The following is a 14,625-nucleotide window of genomic DNA, read 5'->3' on the forward strand; positions in this document are numbered from 1 at the left end:
GTTTCCAGGATACATATCTCAAACCCCTCAGGATATTCGACCAAGTCATTGAGAAGATTGCGGATGTATGCAGGCCCTCCTCTCGAATCGGAACCGAACTAATGTAGTTCTACAGGTACATCCATATGCAAAGATGGCACTGGGCGTGTTGTCTTTTGCTGCCAAAGTATGTTGTCTCTTTATCTGTTCCTATCTCCTACCGCTTAGCAATCATCTGTACAGATTATTCTAGCTCAAGCAGATCGCGACGCAGCGGTGCTCAAACTTCTCGAGAAGATATATGAAGTTTACAGCTTCATGACACAAGACGAGAACCTTAAACAAATTTTGTCGATGCACGCTATCCTTGGAAATATTTCTCAGCAGACCCGTGAATGTGCTCAGTTTATCACAAAATATTCGGAGACCAAGAAATTTTGTGAGTGTTACAAGCTGTTGCGCTTTGTACCGTCTCGAGCTTCTACCATGATCGCAGGGGAGAAACTTGAAAAGGACGTCCTCTCGGAAACGGACGATACGATCAAAAAGTACAATGACGTATTCGAGGGGCTTATGCAAAACTTCCGGGACCAGGTTGCTCGCGACGTAGCCATAGGTGTCCACGACATAGGCACACAGGTTCACGACATAGTCATACACGTCCACCGTACGGGTAAGGGTTCGGACGTCCTTATGACTTGACATATATTAATACTTTTCAGAAGAAATATTGGACCTCAGCGGTATGACTTATGCAGAGGGTGCGGGACTAGATACCAGAAAACAATGCCTTGAAGGGACGCGCACGGATATCCTTTCCCAGATTACGGAATGGGTCAACAGCACTGGGGACAACGTTCCACGTGTGCTGTGGCTATCTGGCCCTGCGGGCAAGGGCAAATCAGCCATCGCCCACACCATTGCTAAGTGGTCCGAAGACGTGGGAGGACTTGGTTCGTGTTACTGTTTTGACCGCCAGCGAGAAGCAGATCGTCGCCACGAAAAGATCTTTTCCACGATCGCGCACGACCTGGCTGACCATGATCCAGTGATGAGGCAGGCATTGGCAGATGCAGTTAAGACTGCGAATTCGCTCAAGAAAACGGCGGATATCATCCAGCAGTGGAAGAAGCTTCTCATCGAACCACTGGAGAAGTCATCTGGGTCAACTGGGGAACCCATCGTGATCGTGATCGATGCACTGGACGAGAGCGGTGGAGTCGAAACACGGAAAGACCTCCTCAGCATTCTAGCTGGCAAACATCAAAACCCCGCCGTTCCCAAAATCACAGACCTCTCAGGCAACTTACGCTTCATCGTTACCTCTCGCCCGCTTGATGACATCAATGACGAGTTTCGTGATGTTCAGCATATTCGACAGATGTCGATGGATGATATTCCGCCAGCAGACGCAAAGCGTGACATCCATGCTTATGTATCCAAGGAGTTGGGGGGGTTGAATTTTCAGTACAGAGAGTTTGCAGTCCTCGCTGAGAAAGCTGATGGACTTTTCGAGTGGGCGCGTCTCGCTTGCGGATACATCAAAAAGTCTCATCCTGGGCTATGTCGAATGGATTGCTACGAGGCTGTGGTGTCACGCGATCCTGCTGAGAGAAGCGTGCTGTTGTACGACATGTATCGCCTCATTTTAACAGATATCATGCACGGGGATACATCTACCAATATCCAGCATTCGCAGAAACTGCGTTCGACCGCGCTAGCGAGATTTCGCTCAGTGATGGGACAAATACTAGGTACAGCTGAGCCCCTTCCTATAGCTTCCCTGAACGCCATGAGACGCCATTTTCCAACGCAAGAAGACAATTTCGATGTGGAGCTTATGGTAAAATGCATGGGTTCCCTCCTTAGCGGCACCACCAACCCAGATTCCCCAATCCGACCCCTTCACGCATCCTTCCATGATTTCTTGACGGACGAACGATCCAGTGGAGAATTTTTTATCGACCTGTCAAAGGCGCAACGCGACCTTGCATTCGCATCACTTCGAGTGATGAAAGACGTGAAAGACGGCCTTCGCTTCAATATCTGTGATTTAAAGTCGTCGTATCTGCCTAATAACGAAGATCCCGGGTTACAAGAACGAGTCCGAAAATGCATCCCCCCACATCTGTCATATTCCTCTCGATTTTGGATTTCGCACTTACAAACCATACCCTTCAACAAGGAGCTCGCGAACGAAGTGAAATTGTTCTTCGACAACGAGCGGCTGTTTTTCTGGCTCGAGTCGCTCGCCCTGATCAATGCGCTCGGCGGCGCAGTTCCTGCCCTCTCCCTCATTTCCCAGTGGCTGAAGGTAAGTGCATTGCTACTGAGTGCCAGATAAAGCGCTCATGCGCAACCAAAGGGCCATCCTAAATTCAAAGATGTATTGTCGACCGCAATGGACGTACAGAGGTTCATTCAAGTCTTCGGCGGCATGATTTTACATAGCACGCCACATCTGTATGTATCAGCACTCCCATTCTCGCCTGCCAACTCTCTGCTATCGAGAAAGTTTTCTGCACGGTTTCCGAATACTCTTCATGTGGCATCTGGACGTGATATAAATTGGCCAGCTGTTCAGACCGTGCTCAGGGGCCACACTGATTCAGTACACTCGGTCTCATTCTCGCCGGACGGCACTCGCATCGTCACTGGTTCGGAGGATAAGACTATTCGGCTGTGGGATGCAGGGACGGGAGAGCCAGTCGGTGAGCCCTTGCGGGGGCACACTGATGAAGTAACATCGGTCTCGTTCTCGCCGGACGGCACGCGCATCGTCACTGGTTCTTGGGATAAGACTGTTTGGCTGTGGGATGCAGGGACAGGGGAGCCGGTCAGTGAGCCCTTGCGGGGGCACACTGATAAAGTAACGTCGGTCTCGTTCTCGCCAGACGGCACTCGCATCGTCACTGGTTCTTGGGATCACACTGTTCGGCTGTGGGATGCAGTGACGGGGGAGCCAGTCGGTGAGCCCTTGCGGGGGCACACTGATAAAGTAACGTCGGTCTCGTTCTCGCCAGACGGCACTCGCATCGTCACTGGTTCTTGGGATCACACTGTTCGGCTGTGGGATGCAGTGACGGGGGAGCCAGTCGGTGAGCCCTTGCGGGGGCACACTCATTCAGTAACGTCGGTCTCGTTCTCGCCGGACGGCACTCGCATCGTCACTGGTTCTTGGGATAACACTGTTCGGATGTGGGATGCAGGAACAGGGGAGCCAGTCGGTGAGCCCTTGCGGGGGGCACACTCGTTCAATAAACTCGGTCTCGTTCTCGCCGGACGGCACTCGCATCGTCACTGGTTCGCACGACAACACTGTTCGGCTGTGGGATGCAAGAACAGGGGAGCAAGTCGGTGAGCCCTTGCAGGGGCACACTCATTCAGTTTGGTCGGTCTCGTTCTCGCCGGACGGCACTCGCATCGTCACTGGTTCTTGGGATAAGACTGTTCGGCTGTGGGATGCAGGGACGGGGGAGGCAGTCGGTGAGCCCTTGCGGGGGCACACTTTTTTTGTAGCGTCGGTCTCGTTCTCGCCGGACGGCACTCGCATCGTCACTGGTTCTTTTGATAAGACTGTTCGGCTGTGGGATGCAAGGATGGGGGAGCCAGTCCATGAGCCCTTGCGGGCGCACACTTCTTTTGTAATGTCAGTCTCGTTCTCGCCGGACGGCACTCACATCGTCACTGGTTCTTCGGATAAAACTGTTCGGCTGTGGGATGCAGGGACGGGGGAGCCAGTCGGTGAGCCCTTGCTGGGGCACACTGATTCGGTTTTGTCGGTCTCGTTCTCGCCGGACGGCACTCGCATCGTCACTGGTTCTGTGGATAACACTGTTCGGCTGTGGGATGCAGGAACAGGGGAGCCAGTCGGTGAGCCCTTGCGGGGGCACACTCGTTCAATAAACTCGGTCTCGTTCTCGCCGGACGGCACTCGCATCGTCACTGGTTCTCAAGATATGACTGTTCGGCTGTGGGATGCAAGGACAGGGGAGCCAGTCGGTGAGCCCTTGTGGGGGCACACTGATTCAGTAAACTCGGTCTCGTTCTCGCTGGATGGTACTCGCATCGTCACTGGTTCGCAAGATAACACTGTTCGGCTGTGGGATGCAGGGACGGGGGGAGCCGGTCAGTGAGCCCTTGCGGGGGCACACTCATCCAGTAAACTCGGTCTCGTTCTCGCCGGACGGCACTCGCATCGTCACTGGTTCCTGGGATAACACTGTTCGGATGTGGGATGCAAGGACGGGGGAGCCGGTCGGTGAGCCCTTGCGGGGGCACACTGATTCAGTTTGGTCGGTCTCGTTCTCGCCGGACAGCACTTGCATCGTCACTGGTTCGCGCGATAACACTGTTCGGCTGTGGGATGCAGGGACAGGGGAGCCAGTCGGTGAGCCCTTGCGGGGGCACACTAATTCAGTAGTGTCGGTCTCGTTCTCGCCGGACGGCACTCGCATCGTCACTGGTTCGCACGATAAAACTGTTCGGCTATGGGATGCAGTGATGAGCCAGCCGTCGCAATATTGCGCTGTATCAAATCCTTCAGCATTATCAGATGAACATCGCATCATGTATCCCATTCAGTCCACCACTCCCATGTCATTGAATACTTGGAACAATCAGTTCGTTTGCTTCTCGTCCAACTCCATCCATGCGTTGCGCAACACTTCTGAATTAACGGAGGGAGCATCCCATGATGACTGCCGTTCGACCCCCTTTATCCTGAATTTTGACAGTGGATGGGTGGCAGGACCCAAACATCGACTCTTGTTCTGGGTACCACCCGCTTCTCGATACTCATTCTATAACCCTGTGACTACATTGGTGATACCCAGAGGAGGTCCCGAGCTTGATTTGAGCCGCATGGCACATGGACAGCATTGGCAGAAGTGTCGAGAGGAGTGAGTTTCTTCAAAGCCCTTTCTGCTACTTGCACTTACTAAAATCAATATTTGCAGACCTTAGTACCAACGTTGCTTGCAGCAATGGATCTATTATGGAGAAATTAGATGTGAACGAGTGTGCGGTGGATCCTACTTCATATTCTATTTCATATCCAGCCAATTTAGGATTGTCCATGTGAACGACGTGAGCTGATAGTATGGCACTCGCGATGTCAGTGCTGGTTTGTGAGAGCACATAACGACGGACAAGGCATGCGGATTCCGCCAAAATGCGGTTGCGAGTACGCCGTGGATTCCGTCAAAGCGATGCATAACATTGGTGGTTTCTGTTGACGGACTGAGAAGCTGAACCGAAGGACATCTGTGCGGTCATCTGTGGTCATTCAAGTTCGCGTTGCACCGACTCCTGAGTACATTCAAAGTGGGCTAACAATGAGATGGGACGAAATATATAGTTCATTGCTATACTGTACAGCATACAATTGCGATGTCTACGGCAAAGGCGGTGAGAACGATGCGTGTAAGGATGTTGTGAGCTGTGAGGGATGAAAACACAGCTAGAGGGAAAAAGGCACTGGACAAGAGCAAGCAAATGGAGGATATCATCGAGGCAACATGAAGAGTAGAAGTTCCACACGATAGGGACATTGAATTGAGGGTGATATTAGACGCAGGGGCACCAGGTATCGCAACTGGTGTCCTCGTCAAGGAGCCCTTCGATAGTCGGTTTCTGGAGACTCAGCAGGAAGAATCTAAGGACTACAATCGAGTTGAGAACTTCGTTACCCTCAGCACCTCCCAGCGCGTTCTCAGCGAGTGTTCTAGGTATGAATTTGAGTACTGTGGCATTCCGCCTCACAGTGTTGTGCCAGCTTCCTTATCCCGCTCCCGTTTGCCTCGATGAGAAGCTTGCTTAGTTCTGGTTCTGTCGTGCTTGGACCAGGAACTAGCCGTGGATCTTCTATAAGGGATTCGATCACATTGACGCTGTTGTCGAGGTCGTCAAGATGGTTGGCTGTTGGTCCACTAAGCACGATTGTCGCTGTGCGCGTCTTTGTGTGTTCTTGATACCCATGGGAACGAGCTGACGGAGGACAGTAAAGCAGTCTCCACTGATCTTCGTCGTCTCAAGGATGTCGACGTAGCCTGCTTCCTCTGGGGTGGTGTGCCGATGCACGTGAGAGGTGTGGCGTTGACGACACGAGCTATGCAGCAGAGGTCGAATTTGGAGAGGACTTTGTGATGTTGAAGCGATTGAGGTAGTGTAGGGCGAGGACACTAGTGGATGAACCTGCGATGCTGACTTTTATCATATTATGCCTGAATCGGCGATTCCTTTGAAGATATGTGAATTGATAGTTAGTAGATGTAGAGGGTGATTGGATAGAGGATAAATACTCTTTCAAGTTGTTGTTCCTCGACGGGAGTGAAACGGATTTGAGAGCTGTTCTTCTGTGAAAGGCTAGATGTCGATAAATTCGCACCGCTTCATAAGAAAACGTAAACAGAATGAGGAAGTAACTCACTTCCGAGTTCACCGAGCACTGGCATGCGAATCTGTATCCCCTGATCCGGACTTCGCCAAGGTGGAGGCCCATCACGAGAAGGTTCTCTCAGAATCTCTGATTTCTTGAGTAATTCTCCTGAGAGAATGATGGCCATGTTTGTAGTAGAACACCCATCTGAATTAAGTTAACAAGTAGATAAGAAATGAGTTAGAGAAGAACGCACTTTGGACTCTTGAGCTTGCAAGGCCATGACAAGGAGCTTGGCTGCTGGGTGAACGGGTGATGGCTGCATAGAAAGGATCGACGACGTCGATGATGTGTATTCTCGTTTGGTGGGTGCGACGAGGAGAGGGTGAGAATTAAGAATGATGCTGATGAGGTGTTTTTGGTTAGTACAGCAAGATCATAGCGATCGATGATGGAGCTGTTAGTAATAGGTGTATGATGGAACTGGGAAGGCCTGCATGGGCGAATAGTTCGTTCGGCCGGGTATCATTGTCATTAAATAAGCACAACAAATGCATTACAACCATGCCCCGGCACATTAATTCCGAATTCAGATGGCCGGGGTGGCCCGATGGGACCGTAGAAGATTCCAAATATTCGAGGGGTTCGTGTGCAAAGGCTTCCAGGAGTTTCCTTATTCAGACACTTCCCCGCACCTTACTTTGCGTATTTTATTTTGTATTCAACGATATACGATGACGACGTTTCTGCTCACATTTATTGCCTAATGTTATACCATCACCGGAAACTCATGCACATGGTTGACGTTCAGATTCAGCACTCGACATTCTTAATTCTAATCTGAGAAGCTTCTGGCCTCTCATTTTCTCATACAGACGTTCCGTGCTCCATCTTGATACATTCCGTCCATTAGCTCTCACTTCCCGCATACGGATTCTCTCCCAACCATGACAAGACAACACTGCATACCCTTCCCTCCTTGCGTGTGCCAAAAAAAAAATCTCCCCTCTTTTCTTCATTAACATTTCGCAAAGCCATCATCCCTGTACTACCTACCTCTGCCCACCGTCTCAAAGCTCTTGAGATAAAGGGAAGCGTCCTTGGGGCCGACAAAAATTCCTCACAAATTGAATCGCTCCTTATGAGCTATCCCGATGGTCTCACCGAGCTTTCTTTGACATGCCACTGGCATGATGTCTCGAGCACCATGCTCAACGTCATTGTACCCTGGCCATCTCTCTGATCCCTCACCTTAAAGCTAGGTCTCACAGGTATACCTACCACACCTCTTCGCATCCCCCAGCCCTTTGTCGCACTCACCCACTTGCATATCTCATCCGATGACACTTTGGACCTTTTCATATCTTTCCTGCGCACCTTCCGAATCTTCAAATTCAATTCCTCCAACATCGCATTCCTCGACCTCAAAACAATCTAGTTCAATGCAGGACATTACATTCCAGCCAACACCTGGTCCCAATTATCCACATCTCTCATCCACACAAACACAAAACTAGAGCACATCATCCTAACCGAGAAATGCAAGTACTGTTGTTGGCTTTGCCAACGCCTCCCATCCCCTCTTTTGACTTTCACTCCCTACTCACGCACCAGAGTCTTGCAGGCCTCAGCACCCTCGTGCTCTCTCCCGGCCCCGCAACCTCGATCATACTCACCGACGCCGACATCTCCGCGCTCGCTCGTACATGCCCCCATTTCCAAATTTTTGACTTGGGACTGCGTAACACCCCCGTATCCTTGTATGCATTGAATATCCTTGTCAGGCGTTGTCGCGAGTTGCGCGAGATCTCGCTCTGCCTGAATGCCACTGTGCGGGTCGATGCGCTGACAGAAATAATAATACAGACGAAGACGAAGTAGGTCTGCAACCCAACCCACGCTTCATCAAACTAGAAGTCGGGCCGTTGCCTATCGAGATCAAGTACCCTGTGCGCCCTTTGCGTGAGCCATCGCCAGAGCTAACGCGGACGGGGGAGTCAATCTCGATCTCGCAGTTTTTGCATGCGATGGCACCCCGGCTTAAGAGCGTCACGCCCTACGGAACAGGTGGGTATCTATGGCAGGTTGTGTCGGACACTTTAGGGATGATGGTGACAGACAAAGAAGATGATTGATGGTGTTCGAAGCATATGCAACGAGATCATTCGTGAGAGGGTTCAACGCTTTTGGAGAATAGGTGTATTTCGGTGTAACTTTACGAATAGACCACGAGAGAACAGCACCGTATGTGGAATGATAAGAAATGATACCTTGAGTGACGCTGGCAAATGCGACAGCTTATGCTTGAGCGGTGTAGCCCTACATACACGATAACCATTCGTTCGATCGTGTTATTAATACCCAGCTAGGACATGCATAACACAAACCTACATCGTTCAGCCATTCGACACCAGAGGGGAGAAAACAGTTGCAACCTTCAACAACTAGGACTCCAGTACAATCGCCGGACAATCCCCACTTCAGGTCGCCGGGACTAGTTCCGGTGTAATAGGACAGCCAGAAGATTGAAAAAATTTCAAGGTACCGGTTCACCTCTCAGTCCGCATGGCCAACTTGATCGACGCAAGGGAACATGCAGGAAAACGATACGAGTGGCAACTTCAGCATCTGCTACGTTAGAGAAGCCAGTTTTCCATGAGGGTGCGGTGGCTGCATGACGTTGATGGTGCGTATGTCGCGTTCGGTGAGTGAAATCTAGACGAGATTGAACAGACGAAAAGTAGTTGTTATGACGTGATAACACTCTGCATCATGATAGGATCGATCTTGGTACCAATCAGAACCTAGGACCCTTCCTGACTTTTGCACCGTCACTGACAACGCGGATGGTGCAGTCGTCTGTCTTGGGTACCTACCCGCTCAAACATGCTGAAGATGGCGGGTGAAAATGATCATTTGTAAGGGAGCGCCAGCCTTCTTTTGTGGAAAAGTGGAGATGTTGAAGGGGGTTGCCGCGGTAGCACTAGCAGGGTTGATGACGTTGGTGATGCGTATGTTAGAGGAAGGGTCATGTCACAAGCATTGCCGAGTCTATTTTTGTCACAATCATCCAACATTCGACCATCAGAAGAACGTGTTCAAAATTCAAATGCAAATGCTTATCGATTAGCGCTTGCGACACACTGGAACAAATATTGCCTCGAGGCGTTAATGGCCTGTTATTTTATATAAATGATGTGGGCCTCTTATCTTCGCTTCAACTACTATTCACAATGAGCACAGGCAACTCATCCAGGAATGCTACTCAATGGCAAAACCACGAATCTAGCGAAACAGCAGCTGGTGGAAGTGAGGTACGTGATTTTCGAGGATCGCTTAATTCACTTCAAACACTGACATTGACGCATTAGCACCAACCCCGGCATGGCAAAGCCCGTCGGTTTCTTGGGGAGGTCAAGGACAAGTTAAGGATCTCGGTGAGTCAACTTGCATGTGTAGTGAGTGTCCTGGAATACGATTACGATTGCAACAAGCGCTCGAAGGATTCCCGTAGCCGTAGCCCTGCTCCCCCGAATATCGAGGTAGGTTCCCAAATTTGCCCTTCAGTCTTTGTGCTCTCTTTAAATTTTGGTGGCCACGCAGGTTCAGGCTGGTCCGTCTGGTGTGGAAGTGGCTGAGACCCAATCGGCACTTCAGAATGCACAGCATACTACAAAACGCATGCATCGACTTTGGGGACCTGCGAGAACCGTGGCATCTGTTGGCCAAGACGCACAAGCCTATCTTGATGTTGTTGACAATTTCAAGGATAAATATCTTCAACCTCTCAGGATATTCGACGAAGTTATAGAGAAGATCGCAAATGTATGGACCCTTCTTTGGATCGGAACCTAACTAATCTACTTCCATAGCTACATCCATATGCAAAGATCGCGCTGGACATCTTGTCTTCTGCAGCCAAAGTGTGTTTTCATTTTCTCTCCCCTCTCTCCCACCGCTCAGCAATCATTTGTGCAGATTATTCTAGCGCAAGTGGATCGCGACAAAGCGGTGCACGGACTTCTCAAGAAGTTGTGTCAGGTTTACAGCCTCATAACACAAAACAAGATGCTTGATCAACTCTCGTCGATGCGCATTATCCTTCGACAGATCTCTCAGCGGACCCTTGAATGTGCTCGATTCATCACAAATTATTCGGAGACCAAGAACCTTTGTGAGTCTTAACAAGCTGTTGGGCTTTGCACCGTCTCAAGTTTCTTGCGTTATCACAGGGGCGGGGCTCGGAAAAAACGTTGTCTCGGAAACGAACGATACGATCCAACAGCACAGTAACGCGTTGGATACGCTCATGCAAAACTTTCGGGACCAAGTCACTCGCAACGTAGCCACACACATCCACCGTACGGGTAAGGGTTCGGCCGTCCTTGTAACTCCGTCCTTGTAACTCGACATATATTCATACCTTTTCAGAAGATATATTGGACCTCAGCAGTATGACTTACGCAGATGGCGCGGGACTAGATACCAGAAAAGAATGCCTTCAAGGAACCCGCACGAAAATCCTTTCCGAGATCATGGAATGGGTCAACAGCACTGGGGATAACATTCCACGCGTGCTGTGGCTATCTGGCCCTGCAGGCAAGGGTAAATCGGCCATCGCCCACACTCAGATTTCTAATTGGTTCGACAATGCGGGAGGGCTTGGTTCGTGTTACTGTTTTGACCGCCAGCGAGAAGCAGATCGTCGCCATGAAAAGATATTTTCCACGATTGCGCGCGACCTGGCCGACCGTGATCCGGAGATGAGGCAGGCATTAGCAGATGCAGTTAAGACCACAAATTCACTCAAGAAAACGCCGGATATCATCCAGCAGTGGAAGAAGCTTCTTATCGAACCACTGGGAAAGTCATCTAAGTCAACTAGGGAACCGATCGTGATCGTGATCGATGCACTGGATGAGAGCGGTGGAATAGAGACACGGAAAGACCTCCTCCGCATTCTAGCCGGCAAACATCAAAACCCCGCCGTTCCCAAAATCACAGACCTCCCAGGCAACTTACGCTTTATCGTTACCTCTCGCCCGCTTGATGACATCAATGACGAGTTTCGTGGTGTTCAGCATATTCGACAGATGTCGATGGATGATATCCCGCCAGCAGACGCAAAGCGTGATATCCATGCTTACGTATCCAAGGAGTTGAAGGGGTTGGATTTTCAGGACAGAGAGTTTGCAGTCCTCGCTGAGAAAGCTGATGGACTTTTCGAGTGGGCGCGTCTCGCTTGCGGATACATCAAAAAGTCCCATGTGGGGCTATCTGCAAAGGATTGCTACAAGACCGTGGTGTCACGCGATCCTGCTGAAAGAAACATGTTGTTGCACAGCATGTATCGCCTCATTTTAAAAGATATCATGCAAGAGGATACATCTCTGCATACGCAGAATCAGCATTTGACGAGGCTGGCGAGATTTCGTTCAGTGATGGGACAAATACTAGGGACAGCCGAACCCCTTCCTTTAGCGTCCCTGACGGCCATGAGGTCTCATTTTCCGAAGGAAGAGGAGCGTTTCGACGTGGAGCTTGTGGTGAAAAGCATGGGGTCCCTCCTCAGCGGCACTACCAACCCAGATTCCCCAATTCGACCCCTTCACGCATCCTTCCATGATTTCTTGACGGACGAACGATCCAGTGGAGAGTTTTTTATCGACCTGTCAAAGGCGCAACACGACCTTGCATTAGCGTCACTTCGAGTGATGGAACACGGTCTTTGTTTCAATATCTGTGATTTAAAGTCGTCGTATCTTCCTAATCGCGAAGACCCCGGGCTGAAAGAACGAGTCCAAAAATGCATCCCCCCACATCTGTCATATTCCTCTCGATTTTGGACTTCGCACGTACGAACCATACCCTTCGACAAGGAGCTCGGGAAAGAAGTAAAATTGTTCTTCGACAACGAGCGGCTGTTTTTCTGGCTCGAGTTACTCGCCTTGATCAATGCACTCAGCGGTGCAGTTCTTGCCCTTCCGCCCATTGCCCAGTGGCTGAAGGTAAGCACACTGCTACTGAGTGTCGGATAAAGCGCTCATGCGCAACCACAGGGCCATCCCAAATTCAAAGATGTCTCGTCGACTGCAATGGACGTACAGAGGTTCATTCAAGTCTTCGCCGGCATGATTTTACACAGCACGCCACATCTGTATGTATCAGCACTCCCATTCTTGCCTGCCAACTCTCTGCTATCGAGAAAGTTTTCTGCACGGTTTCCGAATACTCTTCGTGTGGCATCTGGACGTGATATAAATTGGCCAGCCGTTCAGACTGTGCTCAGGGGGCACACTTCTTCAGTTTCGTCGGTCTCGTTCTCGCCGGACGGCACTCGCATCGTCACTGGTTCTTGGGATAAGACTGTTCGGCTGTGGGATGGAGGGACGGGGGAGCCAGTCGGTGAGCCCTTGCGGGGGCACACTGAGTCAGTTTCGTCGGTCTCATTCTCGCCGGACGGCACTCGCGTCATTACTGGTTCTTGGGATAACACTGTTCGGCTGTGGGATGCAGGAACGGGGAAGCCAGTCGGCGAGCCCTTGCGGGGGCACACTGATTCAGTTTCATCAGGTCTCATTCTCGCCGGACGGCACTCGCATCGTCACTGGTTCGGAGGATAAGACTGTTCGGCTGTGGGATGCAGGGACGGGGGAGCCAGTCGGTGAGCCCTTGCGGGGGCACACTGATTTAGTTTGGTCGGTCTCGTTCTCGCCGGACGGCACTCGCATTGTCACTGGTTCTTCGGATAAAACTGTTCGGCTGTGGGATGCAGGGACGGGGGAGCCAGTCGGTGAGCCCTTACGGGGGCACACTCATTCAGTAACGTCGGTCTCGTTCTCGCCGGGTGGCACTCGCATCGTCACTGGTTCTTTGGATAAGACTGTCCGGCTGTGGGATGCAGGGACAGGGGAGCCCGTCGGTGAGCCCTTGCGGGGGCACACTGATTTAGTTTTGTCGGTCTCGTTCTCGCCGGACGGCACTCGCATCGTCACTGGTTCTTCGGATAAGACTGTTTTGCTGTGGGATGCAGGGACGGGGGAGCCGGTCAGTGAGCCCTTGCGGGGGCACACTGATTTAGTTCGGTCGGTTTCGTTCTCGCCGGACGGCACTCGCATCGTTACTGGTTCTTCGGATATGACTGTTCGGCTGTGGGATGCAGGGACGGGGGAGCCGGTCAGTGAGCCCTTGCGGGGGCACACTGATAAAGTAAACTCGGTTTCGTTCTCGCCAGACGGCACTCGCATCGTCACTGGTTCTTGGGATAACACTGTTCGGATGTGGGATGCAGGGACAGGGGAGCCAGTCGGTGAGCCCTTGCGGGGGCACACTTCTCCAGTTTTCTCGGTCTCGTTCTCGCCGGATGGCACTCGCATCGTCACTGGTTCTTCAGATAACACTGTTCGGCTGTGGGATGCAGGGACGGGGGAGCCAGTCGGTGAGCCCTTGCGGGGGCACATCTATCCAGTTTGGTCGGTCTCGTTCTCACCGGACAGCACTCGCATCGTCACTGGTTCTTCGGATAAGACTGTTCGGCTGTGGGATGCAGGAACGGGGAAGCCAGTCGGTGAGCCCTTGCGGGGGCACACTCAGTCCGTAAACTCGGTCTCGTTCTCGCCGGACGGCACTCGCATCGTTACTGGTTCGCAAGATAAGACTGTCCGGCTGTGGGATGCAGGGACAGGGGAGCCAGTCGGTGAGCTCTTGTGCGGGCACACTTCTTCAGTTTCGTCGGTCTCGTTCTCGCCAGACGGTACTCGCATCGTCACCGGTTCGCAAGATAAGACTGTCCGGCTGTGGGATGCAGGGACGGGGGAGCCAGTCGGTGAGCCCTTGCGGGGGCACATTTATCCAGTTTGGTCGGTCTCGTTCTCGCCGGACGGTACTCGCATCGTCACTGGTTCGGGCGATAAGACTGTTCGGCTGTGGGATGCAGGGACAGGGGAGCCAGTCGGTGAACCCTTGCGGGGGCACACTCATTCAGTAAGGTCGGTCTCGTTCTCGCCGGACGGCACTCGCATCGTCACTGGTTCGGAGGATCACACTGTTCGGCTGTGGGATGCAGTGATGAGCCAGCCGTCGCAATATTGCGCTGTGTCAAATCCTTCAGCATTATCAGATGAACATCGCGTCATGCATCCCATCGAGTCTACCACTCCAATAACATTGAATACTTGGAAAAATCGCTTCGTTTGCTTCTCACCCAACTCCATCCATGCGTTGCGCAACACTTCTGAATTAACGGAGCGAGCATCCCATGACGACCG

General features: G+C 51.5%; 2 protein-coding genes across 2 annotated transcripts; both read right to left on the minus strand.

The window, feature by feature from the left end:
- Positions 1-5,321: 5,321 nt before the first annotated feature.
- DFJ58DRAFT_853250 (uncharacterized protein) lies at positions 5,322-6,545 on the minus strand (the record flags this gene model as incomplete). Its single annotated transcript, XM_041393845.1, is given in 3 exon segments — positions 5,322-5,723; positions 5,743-5,967; positions 6,410-6,545. The coding sequence occupies 3 exon segments, from the start codon at positions 6,543-6,545 to the stop codon at positions 5,548-5,550; spliced, it is 537 nt and encodes a 178-aa protein (XP_041240559.1). The 3' UTR covers positions 5,322-5,547.
- Positions 6,546-7,038: 493 nt separating this feature from the next.
- DFJ58DRAFT_915832 (uncharacterized protein) lies at positions 7,039-8,523 on the minus strand (the record flags this gene model as incomplete). Its single annotated transcript, XM_041395451.1, is given in 5 exon segments — positions 7,039-7,609; positions 7,736-7,828; positions 7,966-8,203; positions 8,223-8,414; positions 8,479-8,523. 5 exon segments carry the CDS (start codon positions 8,521-8,523, stop codon positions 7,479-7,481), a joined length of 699 nt encoding a protein of 232 aa, XP_041240560.1. The 3' UTR covers positions 7,039-7,478.
- Between the last annotated feature and the right edge of the window lie 6,102 nt (positions 8,524-14,625).

This window comes from Suillus subalutaceus, assembly GCF_016647625.1.
Source record: "Suillus subalutaceus strain FC151 chromosome Unknown DFJ58scaffold_104, whole genome shotgun sequence".
NCBI classification, from domain to species: domain Eukaryota; kingdom Fungi; phylum Basidiomycota; class Agaricomycetes; order Boletales; family Suillaceae; genus Suillus; species Suillus subalutaceus.